This window comes from Porites lutea, chromosome 8 (assembly GCF_958299795.1).
Source record: "Porites lutea chromosome 8, jaPorLute2.1, whole genome shotgun sequence".
Taxonomy (NCBI): domain Eukaryota; kingdom Metazoa; phylum Cnidaria; class Anthozoa; order Scleractinia; family Poritidae; genus Porites; species Porites lutea.
The window spans coordinates 24,684,951-24,700,225 of NC_133208.1; the positions used below are offsets into that span (position 1 = coordinate 24,684,951).

Here is a 15,275-nt window from a genome sequence, read left to right on the forward strand (position 1 = left end):
ACCGTGAGTGAATAGCCTGTGTAATATCCTGTGGGGAATACAGTAAATGAAGGCGCATGTAATATGTTCCGACCTTTGCTGATATCATTAGTATTTTTTTACCGCCTTTATAATATCTCTGACCAGACAAAAAAATATTCAAACACTCAGCTACTTCATCGCTGACACTCTCGGACACATTATTACACGGGCTAAATCCCTACGCATGCAGGTGAGTAGGAAAAACACCTGGTTACACAGGCCTCCCCAAGAAAAGCGTTCAGTGTCGCACGAAGATGTGATAAAGTCCAAGTTTTGCAAGTAGTGTGACCTGAAACAAAAACGATTTTTAAAAGTGAAAACTGACGTGAAATCGGAACGTCAGCGACTAGCAGTGTAAACTTCCAAGGCGGAAAGCGCTAGAGAGGCCGCGGGTTATTTACTTCACCACTCTCATTGTGTAATGAGTTGCACTTGTCAGGGGCACCCAACGAGAATTTAGTTCAAAACCGCTAAAACATAGCATTGTTAAACGTATTTTGGTATTTAAACGGTAGATATAGGCATATTTTTATCCCCTTAAAATTTTTCATCTGTTCGGATTTCCTAGCTGAAAGTCTCGTGATCCGAAAATTATAGGGATCAAAACTTACCTTTTCGAAAATTTCAGCCAGAAAAAAGGCTCCCGAAAATTGTAGGTGACCTTTTTAGGGTAAAAATCCGTTAAAAATAGGCAATTATACCATATTTTAGATGTTCGAAAATCCTAGGAGAAGCAGGCAAGCAAGAAATTTTACAACAAATGTTCCGAAAATTCTAGATCTCAAATCGTCTTCCGAACAGATATTTTTCCGAAAATTGTCGTTGGGTGCCCCTGACTTGTGTTTTCTCTACTTGGCTTCCTTTTTCTTTTCCAAATAAATAAATAAGTATATATAATATATATAATTAACATCACACATTCCGTCACAAAAAACCTGCGATATCGTAAATACGTACGCCTTGAGTAAAGACGATAAAAGCCACAAGAGTTTGTAATAAAAACAATCCGACGATCCTCGGCCCCAAGACGATTTTCAGCGTGCTTGCCTAATTCACCATTGTTTGTTATGTTCTAAAAATTAGATTTTGAGTCAACAGCCGAGTACTCAGTACTCCCCCCAGGTAAAAATTATGAATAAAAAAAAAGAAAAGAAACAAAATTAGAAATCGAGAAAAAAAACTTACCCTGAATTAGAAAAAAAACAAAACCAAAAAGAGACAAAATTAGCCTGATGTTAAGACAATCCTTAAAAAAGGAACTTCCTCAAGAAATGACTTCCGCTAGCTACGCTAAAACGTTGAAAATCCCGACTGATTTAGGTTGTCCTTTTGAAAAGGCAGCATAGAAATATATCGATTGAAGCGTTTTGAAGGTTTTGATTCTTGTCTCACTTGTGTTAGCTATTCCTTTCTCCTCCGTAGTCATCAGAGAGAAGAAGCTCATTCCCTCTTCGTAGTGATTACCAAGCTTTTTTTTACACACTTTTGTTTCAGAGTCAACTCTCTCCGTCCTTTCTGGCCTGGTTGCATATACTGGCGGTTAGTTTGGCGAGCGAGAGGGCAGATGAGCGACCGCCAGATAGAGAAACCTGGAAACGAAACGACAGCCGCCCCCTCCGATATCGCGCGCCGTCGTCAACTGACGTTCCCGTTCTGTTGCTAAATCAGCCTAACAGGCTAATTTAGCAACAGAACGGGAACGTCAGTTGAAGACGGCACGCGCAAATCAAATGACCAATGGCAGAGCGGCAAATTGAGCACCGGAAGTCGTGTTTAGTCCTTTCCCGCGCGCGCTTTCCCGTCGTCAACCGACAGGACGGGAACGTCAGTTGACGACGGGAAAGCGAGAGAGGAAGCAGACAGACTAGGAAACGAGAGACAGAGAAAGGGCAGTTGTTTCTTTCCTCTCTGTCTGGGAGATTAATAATGGTAATTGAACTGAGTGGAGTGCAATTTGGTCTGAAATCATACGCGTGATTTCAAAATCGAACGAGCGCGCAGCGCGAGTTCGATTTGAAATCACAAGTATGATTTCAGACCAAATTGCACTCCACTCAGTTCAATTACCACTTTATTACATCCATTTTGAAATCGCAGGATTTAGTCAGTACTAACATTTTATTGATCGAGTAGCCGGTTTGTTAAAAAGCCAAAACAAAAAGGCTTTTACATCTCATTTTGTATTCGAAACAGAAATGATGCGATATAGAACAAAAATGGTGCGATTTAAAACAGAAATGATGCGATTTAGAACATGAATGACGCGATTTGGAATAGATGCGATTTAGAGCAAAAAATGGTGCGATTTAGGAATAAATCACACTGCTGAGAGCCAATCAGATTGCACAGATAACCAGTGATTTCAAAGTGGATGTAATAAAGACTTTTTTCGGTTTTTAAACAAGGCCAGTCCTGGCCAACACAGCTAAATTGTTCCTGTCGCCGGGTTTACATAGGTTTTGGGTTTGTTTCCTTGAAAAGTTAATTTTTCGATCATAGGTCGTAATACGATTTATGATCACGTGGTATATATTTTTGGTGATCAGACCCATTTGGAGCGGATCCTGCGTCGTGCGGTATATTCATTTTTATAGCCATAACTCAGTTGAATGTGAGTCCCATGACGACAGTCCATTCTCAACTAAAACGCACCCAACAAAATCTTATCTCATTAACTAATTAAGAAATTTTAACTACAAGGTTTCTAGATACTTGGCTTGCTACTGCATTTTACTGGTTATATGACCGGCTCGCTTCTCTGATTTCCACCTAGCCTGTTTTAGTCACAAGTGACATACGAGGAAATAGGTTCCGTAATCTTTATCTTCGTATCTGAAAGCATATTCCCTAACCTAACAAGGAGTTGAATTGAAGGGATTCACCCTTAATCATGGTCTGATTTTGGTAAGGCTAGGACTACGAGCCGAAAATAATAATTTCCCAGAAGGTAGACAAATCCGCCTGCTGAGCTCAAGTAAGCGTATAGCTTAGAGGTTCCTGAAAGTGAAACTCTAAAGAAGTGTGATCCGGCAAACATGTGTCGTACGATCTTCACGAGCCACGCACGTGTTCGACATGCTGGTACGATAGCAGCTGGGAAATACAAATACCCGGATCATCCGGGCGAAAAGGGCTAAAATAACCTGTGATAACAGGGGGAAACCGAAAACCTGAAGCCAAACTCTCATGCACAATTTGAACTCGTTATTTATTTCCTGCTATGCTGTAACAACCTATTTCGATTTATTCCAAGCGACAGGATTCATTCATTGCACTTGCTTTTTTTTTTTTAACTTATTCAGGAAAGTTTAATTTTGTTGCAGTTTAGTTCTAGTGGAAATTCCTCCGCGCTGCCTCAACTCCATCCCCTGAACGGGAAAATACTTCGCGCAATGCAGTGAAACGCAGTATACGAAACCGAGCTGAAAAGAACTTAATACTTTGTCTTGCTCATCAAAAACTGCACCGAGTCAATGACCCTTCTATCGGATTTGAATGAAAACAGAGTCCCCCAAGCTTGCTGCGTATAGTGCGTAAGCAGACACATTACGTAAAGATGTTAGTTCGAGGATTACAGAGGCAGTGGGTTTAAATAGTTCCGTTATTTTTGTACGAGATCTAAACAATAATATATTAAAGTAAAATATCTTTTTGGTGGCTTTTTTGCCAGCACCTGTGTTTACCTGGGTACTTAAATGTTATGAACTGTTTTTGTTCCCGAACCGATTCGCTCTGCTGCCCGACAAGTTCCACTTTGATTCCGTGGAAGCACTCAACCACTTTTGTTTACCTCGGCTATTGACAAATGGCATCCCTTTATCATACCTATCCAGTTTAAAACTTTGCATTCCTTTTAACAGCTGTAAAACCACAAAACTAGAACATATTCTTGATTTTTTGACTAGACTGATCACAAACCGCCCCTCGCCCCGGGCCCTCGCCCACTAGCTAGTTTTGACACTCATCCAAGATAGCTGCACGTAATGCAAACCGTTCGATCGATCTCGACGATGTTACGGAAAAATAGGGGAGTGAACAGTCTACTTTTGGGCAGCCATAAAATGTATCTGTTAGCATTTTTGTGCTTTTTTACAGACTGAAATGACAGATTTTCCTACCCTTTCATAGTTCAGGTATACTGAAATCCTCACCGTACATCTTCACATGTACCTGAAGCCTGAAAATGGCACCCCTTTCGGGGCCGAGCCTTCCCGTATAGTCTATTATAGGGAGTAACCCCCTCCCCCGGGCTTTGATTTTCAAAGGTTATTATGCGCGTGAGTGGTAAAATTGACCACGTCGCGCGAGAATATCGACATCCGAGAGCAGTAGTTCGATGGGCCCTTGCGTAAGGTAAAACTGACGAATCGAGAAGCTCGTAATCGATACGTCTTGAGACATGATAAGCCTAAACGTTTCTTTTTTTGACCAAGCTGAAGTTGTTTGCCAATTCACTGCCAATTCGCCGGCTGCCAATTCGACAGGCTGAAGTTGTCTGCCAATTCGATTTAAGCGAGAAATAGTCACATTATTTCTAAGACCAGAAAGAGAACTGTTACATTCGCCTTTAACAAGGTTTTTCAAACCCGTTCAGCTGTTCTGAATGACGAATATTTGTTGCGTGACATCGCAATAGTGGAGTATTTGATCTTCATTTTTATTTAGTTTGATACAAGGTTTGCTAAGGAATAACTTCTTTTATTAAATGCTGCACATTACCTGTCATTATTATAATTTCATTATAATTTACACCGCATGTTTAGCTCATCTCAATGCCCGTTACATCCATCTCAACACGTTTAGTACGAGAAAAAGCGTCACAAACATGGAACATTTATAACACTTGAAGCTTGTACGAAAGTTTCGCGTGTTGAATAACTTTTCACATGCCATTTCAGTTATCAGTTAAATAATTTTATTGTAAAACTTACCGTGTATTGAGCCCATCTCAATGTCTTTTACTCCCATCTCAACACGTTTACTCAAGAAAAAGCAACACGAACAACGTACATTTACTTTGGAATAAATTGTCACGTGACATTTCAGTTTTTAATGTAAACCTCACTGTTCAATTAACTCGTCTCAATGCTCTTTACACCCATCTCAACACGTTAATTGTCAAAAAAGGCAACACGAACAACGTACATTTACTAAGACTAGAAGCTCGTGTGAGCATTTCCGGCAAGGAATAACTTGTCACGTGACATTTCAATTCTTACAAAAGTATTTTTGATATAAACCTCACTCTATCTCAACATGTTTACTCTGTGAAACGGCAACACGAACAACGTACATCTACTAAGACTACGTACAAGCTCGTGTGAGCACTTTTTTTGGTACACGACGCCACGAAAACCTTGTAGGTTTTATGTACAGTCCGGATTATCGAGTAACCAACGTTACTGTTTCTGCTCAACACCCTAGTACTTAGCTACAGCTTTGATGGCTGTTATTTTGTGTTTTAGATAAAAGAGCCTAAGCGATACCAAACCACAAAATTAAATTTCCTAAAAGGAACTCGCGGCAACCCCATTTTTTTGGAGGGGACCAGGTGGAGAAACGCGGGGGTCTTTAAATTTAAATTCTGGCTTTTGAAAAGGGATTTTGCAAGTCGCAAAATGCATGTATAGACGACAAGAGTCGTGAGTTGGAGATAACGATCCCTTGGACATCTATCAGTTCACTTTGTAATCGGCCCAGTACTGAATAAACCCGATGGAAACCAATTCGAGATCAACACCCGCTACATGCTTGTTGATGGTTATAATTATAAAGAAACCAGAAGTCCAAAGACTCAACAGAAATGCTGTGTGTGTATTCAACTTTTGAAACAAGTTGTTGGCTGGACAGAACAGGTTCAGGTTTACAAATAACTAGCCTGAGAAAACAGCCGACATTTCGCTGCGCCATTAATAGGGCCATTTATACGAGGAAAAATAAGACGTGTCTTACATAAGACGTGTCTTAAATAAGACGCGAACTGTACCATATATACGAGCATGTCTTATCTAATAAGACGCGTCTTAGCTAAGCCGCGTCTTATTTTAGACGAAATGTGCCGTTTATACGGAAATTTCGCGTCTTATTTAAGACGCGTCTTATTTTTCCTCGTATAAATGGCCCTATTGTTTGTTGTCTCGTTTGTTCCCGCACAATGACGTCTGTTGCTCCTGATTAGTCGTGCCGCGAAGAAATCAGTTTGGTTTAACCGTAAATGCAATCAGAATCACCACCCAGGGCTGGCTATCTAGTGATACGTTTACATGGAATCTCTCCGCGCTCTCTCCGAAGTCCCTTAACAGACGTCGTCCGATATTTTATAGACTTGCTACAAGTCGACTTCTTGACCAGCGGAGCGAGCCTTTTTTGGCCGCAAAGCGGCCGACCGCGAGCGTCGAAGTCGCGAGAGGTCGACTTGTCTCTATTGAAGGGTTTCGTCCCGCGCCATATGAAATCCGACGAAGGAGAAAGTCTAGGCATTTTACGGGAAACCAGTGGTAGCGCTGCAAAATGACAGCTGTCAGTCCTCGGGCTTGTTCTGTCATTTTCAAACAAATTTCACTATTACCGGTTCGCCTTTTACCTGTTCTAGCGTACCATACCGGCCCAGCCCTTACCAAAGCAGGAGCCCATCCTGAGTACAGCAAATTTTCGTCTCTATGTAGTAACTCGTAGGAAAAACAGATTCTAGGAAGCCTAATGGCGCACACAAGGAACCGTTTTTAAGAGAATTAAAACCACACTTAATTTGACGTTGCACCGAACTGAGCAGACCATAAGATGGACTTCTAAATATAATGATATGAAAGGTCTTTTTAACCTCCAGGGAAAACCAACAAGAAATTAACTCAACAAATTCGGGCCTACTCCCAATATATGCATGGTCTTCGATCAGTTATTAGAGTACTGCCGCCCTTGGCCCTAACGTAAAGGCCATGTGTTCGGAACTTGTTTAAGCCCCGAAATTATTTTCAAGTTAACTTGGTGTCATATTGCACTTTAAATTGCTACTGATTAACTGCAAAGATCATATCATTCAATTTTTGCTTGTAATTCCACAGTTCACATCACCATCTACATATTTCTAAGAGAAACTTAATAGGGAGTTTAAGATGCCACTACGGCGACGGCAACGAGAACGTCAAAAGGCAATTGGTTAAGATTAGCAAAACAACAACTCTGCACGTGCATCACGCCTTTTTGGACATTTTTTTGCCGTGCCTAATGTCACGTTTTATCGACAACGTGAACATACGAAGACGAATCTCTCTTACTCTTTGTAAACCTGGATATTTTTCTTAAGAATTCAACTCCAGGAGAGTTCGCCTACATAAAGCATAGTGACCGAGTTGGGATAATCGCACTAAAGTTTCATAGATCAAGAAGTCACTTTTTATGAGACGTTTTTGCAAGCCGCCGTCGCCGTCGCGGTATCTTAAACTCCCTACTGATCATTAACGTAGCGAGGCTCAACTAAAATATTTGATTTAATTAATATTTGGTTTAATTAATTCAGTTTTAAAAGTGAAATGGTAAGGCGGGTATTATTGCAAAGTCAAGTAGCGTAATGAAATATGAAAAAGATGAAAAAGGTTTGTTTCAGTATGTGTGAAAGATAAATCACAAGTCATTCACAAACAAGGAAAATTCCCAATTAAATTTTTATAATAGAAGAATCGAAGGAACCCGCATGAGAAAATACTCTAAACTCAGTTTCATTTGATAATTTTCTTGTCGTGCGGACAAACTCTGGCTTGCTATGCCCAATTATTTTCTTAATTTTGATCGACACTTTAATAGCGAAAAGCTGAAGATTAGTTAAGTCAATTTCACTTTTAATGAGTAAAAATGAAATTATAGTGAAGCGAAAATATTCACTAAATGTGAAATAGTGCCCTAAAATCTCCATCTTTGAAAAAGTGAAAAAAGCAAAACATTTGAACCAAACTGCAAATTTACCTTAAGCGAATAAAAGGAGATTTTGACAACTTTATTATGAGAAGCAATGAATAATAACTGCAAATTAAACAGTTTGACTTTCTGTTAATCTTTGTAAAAAGTATCCAGTTTCCCGTTTTTTTCTTTATTTCTTTTTCTGAAATGAATTAACAGTTCCCCTTTATTCTCTTCCCATCACTTTAATTGAAACTTCAGTTGGCCTATTAAAAAAAATCAATTAAGCCAATTTCAGTTACCGTGAGATAGTAAAACGATGAAGCGGAAATGTGTAAAAAATAAAGTAGTGAAGCCGAGAAATTGCTTTTAAGAGAAAATGAGGAATAATTGATAATAAGGCTTGAGGCTTAACTATGAAAAGAATACATATTTATAAAGCTTAACTAGAAAATACGAAAACATCAGGGAATGTAGAATTCTCATGTTATGAAAACCAAATGAAACTTGACCTGCTACCCAGAATATTTCTAACAGGACTGCAGTAATCAGTTTACATTCTTTAACACTAAAAAGAGGCTGAAGATGCCTGTTTGAAGGATTCAGTAATGCTGCTTTCGTTCTTTTTATCAGATTCAGCGAATTACTCACGGAAAGTTCTGCGGTCAGAGCATCTTAGATGCTTTCCTTATTTGGAATGAATGGCGGTCTCCTAATATACAGTACCTCTTTATATAACGGTCTGTATTCCTATAACTGTCTTTACTTGAAGACAAGGCTCACTGTCCCAGAACCTAGACGTCAGTTATTATCCACATCTTTACCGGCAGTCTGTCTGATCACTGCAGCAACAAAAATGGTGAGTATTAAAACAATATGGTGAATTTAAAACTTTAAATAAGAAGAGGGTTTGCCCTCTCTCCCCCCGCCCCCTTCCCCAGCGCCACACTAGCTCTGCCAATGATAGATAACAGTAAAGCGCAAAAAATTACTACTCGATCCTCAGTGAAGTCATTTTCATTAGTTGTACGTTGTCACCTTTATTTTACAGATCATGGTTAAGTGAAACAATTCATTAGCTTATGCAGCCCTTGGAATCTCTGTTTAAGAGGGCTGCGACAGTTCCCAGCAACAGAGAATGAGCCCACTCTCTCTTGTTTCTTGTTAATGCATGGGAAGTAGCTAGTAGTTTTCATAACTTAATGCAGGATACCTCAGTCTATTGCTCTTCATAAAAGGCAATTTTATCCTCATATCTTAAATTTACCAGAAGCTTTATTAAGTCAACCCCAGAATTCTAAATCATAACAAAAAAAATAACAATTTATTAGAGCAAGCAGACTTCTTTGTTTATTCATCACACCTTATCGCTAATAGTTTAGGCATATAATTGTTTGCATGAATAAACACCAACCTTCGAAACGCGCGCCCATCCGAAATAATTATATAAGTCCACCCTCAGGGTTAAAATAAGGCTAGCAGCTCAGACACCTATTCGAATTAACCAGGTGCTTGTGGGGAAACTAATTCATGACTGTTTTTGGGGGGCCCAGGTATTCAAGTTGTTCACTTGGTGCCTAATTTTTCTAACTGTCACTGTAAGAGGATCACCTATGTGCAAATGTAGTTCAGGGGAAAGTGAGGTCAGTGAAAGCTTCGCGCAAGCGTTTTGTATGCAATGAAACGCCATGCAACCTGACAGAGACTGTGTACAATCGATCCACAGCAAATACTGTATACGAGCCGAGTGGCCAATCAGGGCAGAACTTATCTCTGGTTTCCAGCTAATATTATGCGCCTTGGGTTACTCCTCCAGGCTACTACTCCTCAATGGATGCTTATTCACCTGGGTAAACAGAGAAAAAGTGGAGCAAAAGTTATTCTCTAAGGAAACAATCCGACGGCAAGGCTTGAATGAGTTGAATTTGGATCTCCTGATCGGAAGCTCAAGGTGACCTCTCGGCCAACATGCCTCCTAACTTTTTCTAGTGTTATTTAAAGTTACTGCAGTAGCTCTTTGTTGTATATATATTTTTACGCGTGAGAAGGTCGTCTCTCATCGAAATTTTCAATGTGCGCGTTTCCACCCCCGACTATTTTTAGGGACTTTCTCTTGGACGGGAACTGGCATCTAAAGCCTTGTTTAAACCTGGTACTTCTCCAATCTCACGGCCCTATTCCCCCACCTCCCCGCCCCATACTCCTGAGAAGATGAGAAGAGATGTTATCATAAAGTAGGAGTGAATCGGCAATTGTCTCGCCAAACGGTCTGATGTGAAGTGTCTCTTCTTCTTTTTTCCAGGGTGCATGCACTGAAGAAATACAACCTGACAGTGCTCAAGATGGGCAAAATCATCATAATCTCAGTGAGATGATTGAGATCGACCCTGAAAAGGAAATGGAGACTTTTCACGTTCCCAAGACCTCACCCGACGAAGAAGCAACCGATATGGTCTATGATTTCAAGAAAGTAAACAATCATCTTTTTCACAGAAATAAATCTAATAAATAAATCAAAATTTGTACATGCCGGGAGCGCGTTAAAGAAATCTCGCAAGATGACACTAACGGCTGGGGCTTCATGAAATTAATGTACAGTTTAAAACGTTTATATTATATCTTATATTTTCAATGAACAATCATGTGCGCAGATGAGTGCTTATAAGCTGAAGAGCCTGGTTCTATTTTATTTTAATAGTTCTTGTGGCAACGTGGTAAATCGAGTTGCCTTAACTTAGGAGAGCAACTGCATCTGTATTGCACTGGTAAACTGAAATTGTGCCAGATAAAAAGGGTAAAAGCAAGAGATTTAGTTTGATTTATTTAGCAAATAAACCCACAAGCAGGCTGTAAAACGAAAGAGAAGTACCAGTACACGCGCGCTTACTTGAAGGTAACCTGCGATCAGGCGTTTTTTTTTTTTCGGGAAAGGGGAAAACAGACACAAAAAGGGAAAAAGGACACCTGATCGCAGGTCAAACTGAAGGTATTGAATATGGAGAACCTTTCGCCATCAAGTGTCTTTCTTTTGTCGTAAAATCAGGAACTAGAAGTTGAATTCCCTAATAAACTAAGGGTTTTTCACCAAAATAGTAGCACTTTTTATTCCCGCAACAACGCAGCGGTGTAGCAAAAGGAAAAAAAGTCAAACTCCGAAGTGACATGAATAAGAGGTCCCAAAGAAAATATATGTATAAGTTAATACAGGAACGAAGGTTCTGTCTATTTTATATGCCTACCGAGGGAATAAATCCTCATGAACCTTCATGAAAATCCTGCTTTATGGGTCACAAGAGCATACAGATCCCCCGGGGGAACTCCCATTTCAGTAAGCCATATAGGTATATGCCGCCCCAAAAGGTAGGGTTTTTGTGCCGTTTTGGTCTGAAAACGCGTATAGACTTTGTCCATTTTGGTATGCATGGAATCGGGTGTGGCTTTCGAGGAAAATTACTGGAGTGTATTAACGTATTTATCGTTTCAATTCTAAATGAGTAAGAAAGAAAGAGATATATGCGAGTTCGAATGAAATTTAAGAAATCTTTTTTGTTGCTATTCTAATCTAAGTAATGATGACGGACATAATTATACTTACATGCCAGGTGTGAAAACGGGTATGGATTTTACAGGCCAGGTTTGAAAACGGGTGTGGAAAATGATATCATTTGGTCTGAAAATAGAATCAGGATTTGGAGAACCAGGCGGCACACCCCCACCAAGAATTCACAGGAGTACACCTTCCCGGATACAGATCGGGAGCCAATGCGGGCTCCACGAATTTCGCAAAGCTAGCCCTTAAAGTTGACTTAAGTTTAATAAAGCCAAACCCCATTAATAAGGACACTGCATGAGGGGTTCATAGAAGGACATAAGTGTCCGTATTAAACGGGTGTATCTACGCCTTATTAAGCGGGTTGAATTTAGAGAAAATGTAACAGCTTTATTTCCCCAGGGACAAAGCAAACAGTCCGTATAGTGTCCGTATTAAGCGGGCGTCCGTAAAGAGAGGTTGATCTGTAATTATTTGGCCTTGATCTTCTTCTACAGAACTTACTGATGATACGCATGCCAAAAGCACAATCATGTTTTATGATTAACTCAACTGGTAATGCTCCCAAGCCGGCTGAATTGGCGGCTCTTCGTGACGAGGTAAGAACTTGGAATTACAGGTGGGCTTGACCTTGCTTTTTTCAGCTTTATTACAGCATAATCATAAGAGAAAGGCAGAGGTTTTTCTCAAAACAAGGTCAACCTCACCCTCACCATCGGTCACAAAGGCTAGGATACTAAGCCTACATTTTTAAAATGGCCTATTCGAATGAGTCTTTCAAGCTACTGCCGTTTTCACACCATCGTTGTCAATGATTTCAAATTGCGCGTCTGTGTGATGATGAATATGATCATAATAATATAAATGATGATAACGATGAGACAATCAATGTTGCTGATGATGGTGGTGCTGATACTGATGATGATAACAATTACAAATATAAATCTATTTCAGAACAACAATGTTGGCACTCCAGATGGAGCCCCCCAAAGAGAACTCATATTCAAAAAGGTTGGATCCCTCGATGATCGCTCAGAACTGAGTGATGAAATGGCGGATCTGTGTAAGAAGCTGCCAATTTGCTAGTAATTAGTTGAAGCAGATGTTGTAGACGGCTCCCCTGATGTAGAAAACGAGCAATTGCCAGCAGGGCGTAAGTACTGACACGCACATTTTTTTAATAGTAACATCCTCACCATACATATATTTTACATGTAAAAGCGTTTTACTTCCTACTTATTTTCGTGATATGTTTACCCTTGCAAGCCAGATATGGGATATATACACTCACGTAATACTAGAAATTCCAATCTTTTTATACATTATATTTCCTTGTCGAACCAATATTAGAAAACTCTCAATTGGGTCTCAAGGTCCTAAAATTTCATCTCGCTAATTAAAAGGTGATGTTACACGAGACGACCACGTTTGCAACGACGATTTCTAGGGCAACAGTATTGGAATAATATGTCAAAACAGCGAAATTATCGGCGGTTTGGCAATAGACTTATAAGTTCCTTCTCTCTTAGCTCATATCTTAGCCCTCTCTCTTTTCCCGTTTCTTTTGTTTCATTTTCAATCAGATGATCCAGTTTTCATTCATTAACCTTCCTTTACATGGTGTATCCTATATTCTCAGCTCGGCTTTTTTTAGGCTTCCTTGGAAAGTGAACAGCATTCCACGTGTAACTGAACCTATTTCTTTTATCATTTTTGTTGGTGGAAAACGTCAAATTTGTGAATTTTTTTTCAATTTGTGGTTGCGTTGAGCGCTGGATTGCCTGCCACAAGTATACTGGTAAATGTTTTATCATCTGCACCAGCGTCTTGCTTGTGTGTGAGGAGAAAACGCTGTCACGGCTAATGCGCCGTGAGTGCCGTTTTCAATTCCAAACGATTTGTTTCCAGAAGATCAAAAATACTTAGATCTAGTAATGGATTAACAGGAGCTGAAGTATTGGTCAGAAAGTGTTGGTCAGAAATCTAGTCTCCCTGATCTAAATGATGATATTAAAGCCGAAGAGTTAACTGTAGACCAAAAAGAAAAAAAAAAAATGATTCTAGACTGAACGATTTTGTACTATCTCCCATTCATATTACGCTCTACGTTTTAGAGCACGAAAACGAAATTTAGTACCTACACATGCTACAGTTATGGTCAATCTAGAAAACAGAAGAAAAACGGCTGTGTTGTACAGGTACACTTATGGCTCCCCCCCCCCCCCCAGGCCACTCCCTCTCAATGTTGGATGTTGGTTCGGCGGATTATACCTCGTGAATATTAGCCTGCGTGCAGATGTCTTCTATTTTCTTCGTTGCATGCGAAGTGACGACAATAGACTGTTCACAGTCCACTATTTTTTTTTGCTAACTAACATCTACGCATCAAGCGCTTACCGATACTAAACGGGCGGCCATCTTGGTTTCATATCAGCCAGGCTAGCCTTGGAACATCTGCTCCTTACTAACGCAAAGCGCTCGATCTCGACGTTCTTACGAAAATCTAGGGGACTGTGAACAGTCTACGTAGAAGTCACTTTCCCCCGCGCAACAAAGAAAATAGTAGACGGCCGCAGGGGCCTGTTTCTCGAACATCCTGGTAACTTTGCGGGCCCGGAAAGCTGGTTTTTTTTTTTTTTTTTAATGCCGTATTGGCATTCAAGATCAAAGTTTCAATAACTTATTTTGAAAATGAAACAATTAAACTATCAGTTATCAAAGCAAAATTATTCCGGGTTTTTGAGCTAGGAACTGTGCCACTATTGAACAGGTTTGGATTCAAAATAGTTGCCTTCGTCCTGGAAAGGTTATCGGGACTTTGGAAAAACGGGCTCTTCCCAGCCAGACCGTGGCAATAACCACAATCCTTTATTACGGAGCAAGCTTTAAAAGGTCTGTGAACATGCGCGGTGACATCATCAGGGCCCCGTGATTCTTGCGGCGTGGCCCAAAATAAAATTTTCAAATCAAAATCTAAAAAACACCTACATGATACATGGTTGTCGTGCCAGCGTGCAGACCAATGGCAGGGCCCGCGCGGCAAATAAGGTTCACTTCGAACGTGTTAGGGTTGATTTCCAGTGTCGCGTAATTTTTACGTGCGTACGTGCGTAAAATTTACGTTCGCAAATAAAATAGAAGCAATGCATGAAAGGTCGCTCGTAAGCGTAAAAGTTGAACCTGGCTCAACTTCTCGTTTAGGCTAAGCACTTTTTATCTTTCCCCTATTTTGTTTATGTGATTAAAATTTATGTGCGTTAACATGCGTAGCCAAAAACGCGTCAGTGGAAATCATCCTTTAGTGCGAGTCAATTAGGAGGGTCTTGGGATATACCCCCCCCGGAAAATGAAGGCGGAAAATTTAATTTTTAAATCAGTCCTCTAAAATTGTGCCGGCTGGAAATGCATTTAAAACTAACACGGTGTGGTGAAACTTATATGGAAATCCCCTTCTCAGCCCCTCCCGCTGTCTGGCCCCGAATTTGCCTAGTCCCTAGGCCTCATTTTTCCTCGCGGCCAAAGCGTTTCGGGTCACGTGGTCCATGTGAAAATGTTTCCCGCCCATTCGCCTCGGATACGTCACCGAAACGAATTGATCAAGAGGAACTTGGAAAACGCCGAACAGGGACTAGGCAAAAAATGACACACGAAACCTGTCATGCTTATTAAGTTCCCCCAATTGCGTGACTGGTTATTCGGGGCTTGCCTAGTCCCTGTACGGCGTTTTCCGGGTTCCTCTCGGTCAATTCGTTTCGGTGACGTATCCGAGGCGAACGGGCGGGAAACATTTTCACATGGACCACGTGACCCG

At 40.4% G+C, this 15,275-nt stretch overlaps 1 protein-coding gene across 1 annotated transcript; it reads left to right on the top strand.

Annotated features, from left to right (window-relative positions):
• The first annotated feature begins 9,527 nt into the window (after positions 1 to 9,527).
• Positions 9,528 to 12,550, top strand: LOC140945396 (uncharacterized). The gene is made up of 4 exons (XM_073394428.1): positions 9,528 to 9,557; positions 10,217 to 10,384; positions 11,962 to 12,063; positions 12,419 to 12,550. Exons 1-4 carry the CDS (start codon positions 9,528 to 9,530, stop codon positions 12,548 to 12,550), a joined length of 432 nt encoding a protein of 143 aa, XP_073250529.1.
• Positions 12,551 to 15,275: the final 2,725 nt, after the last annotated feature.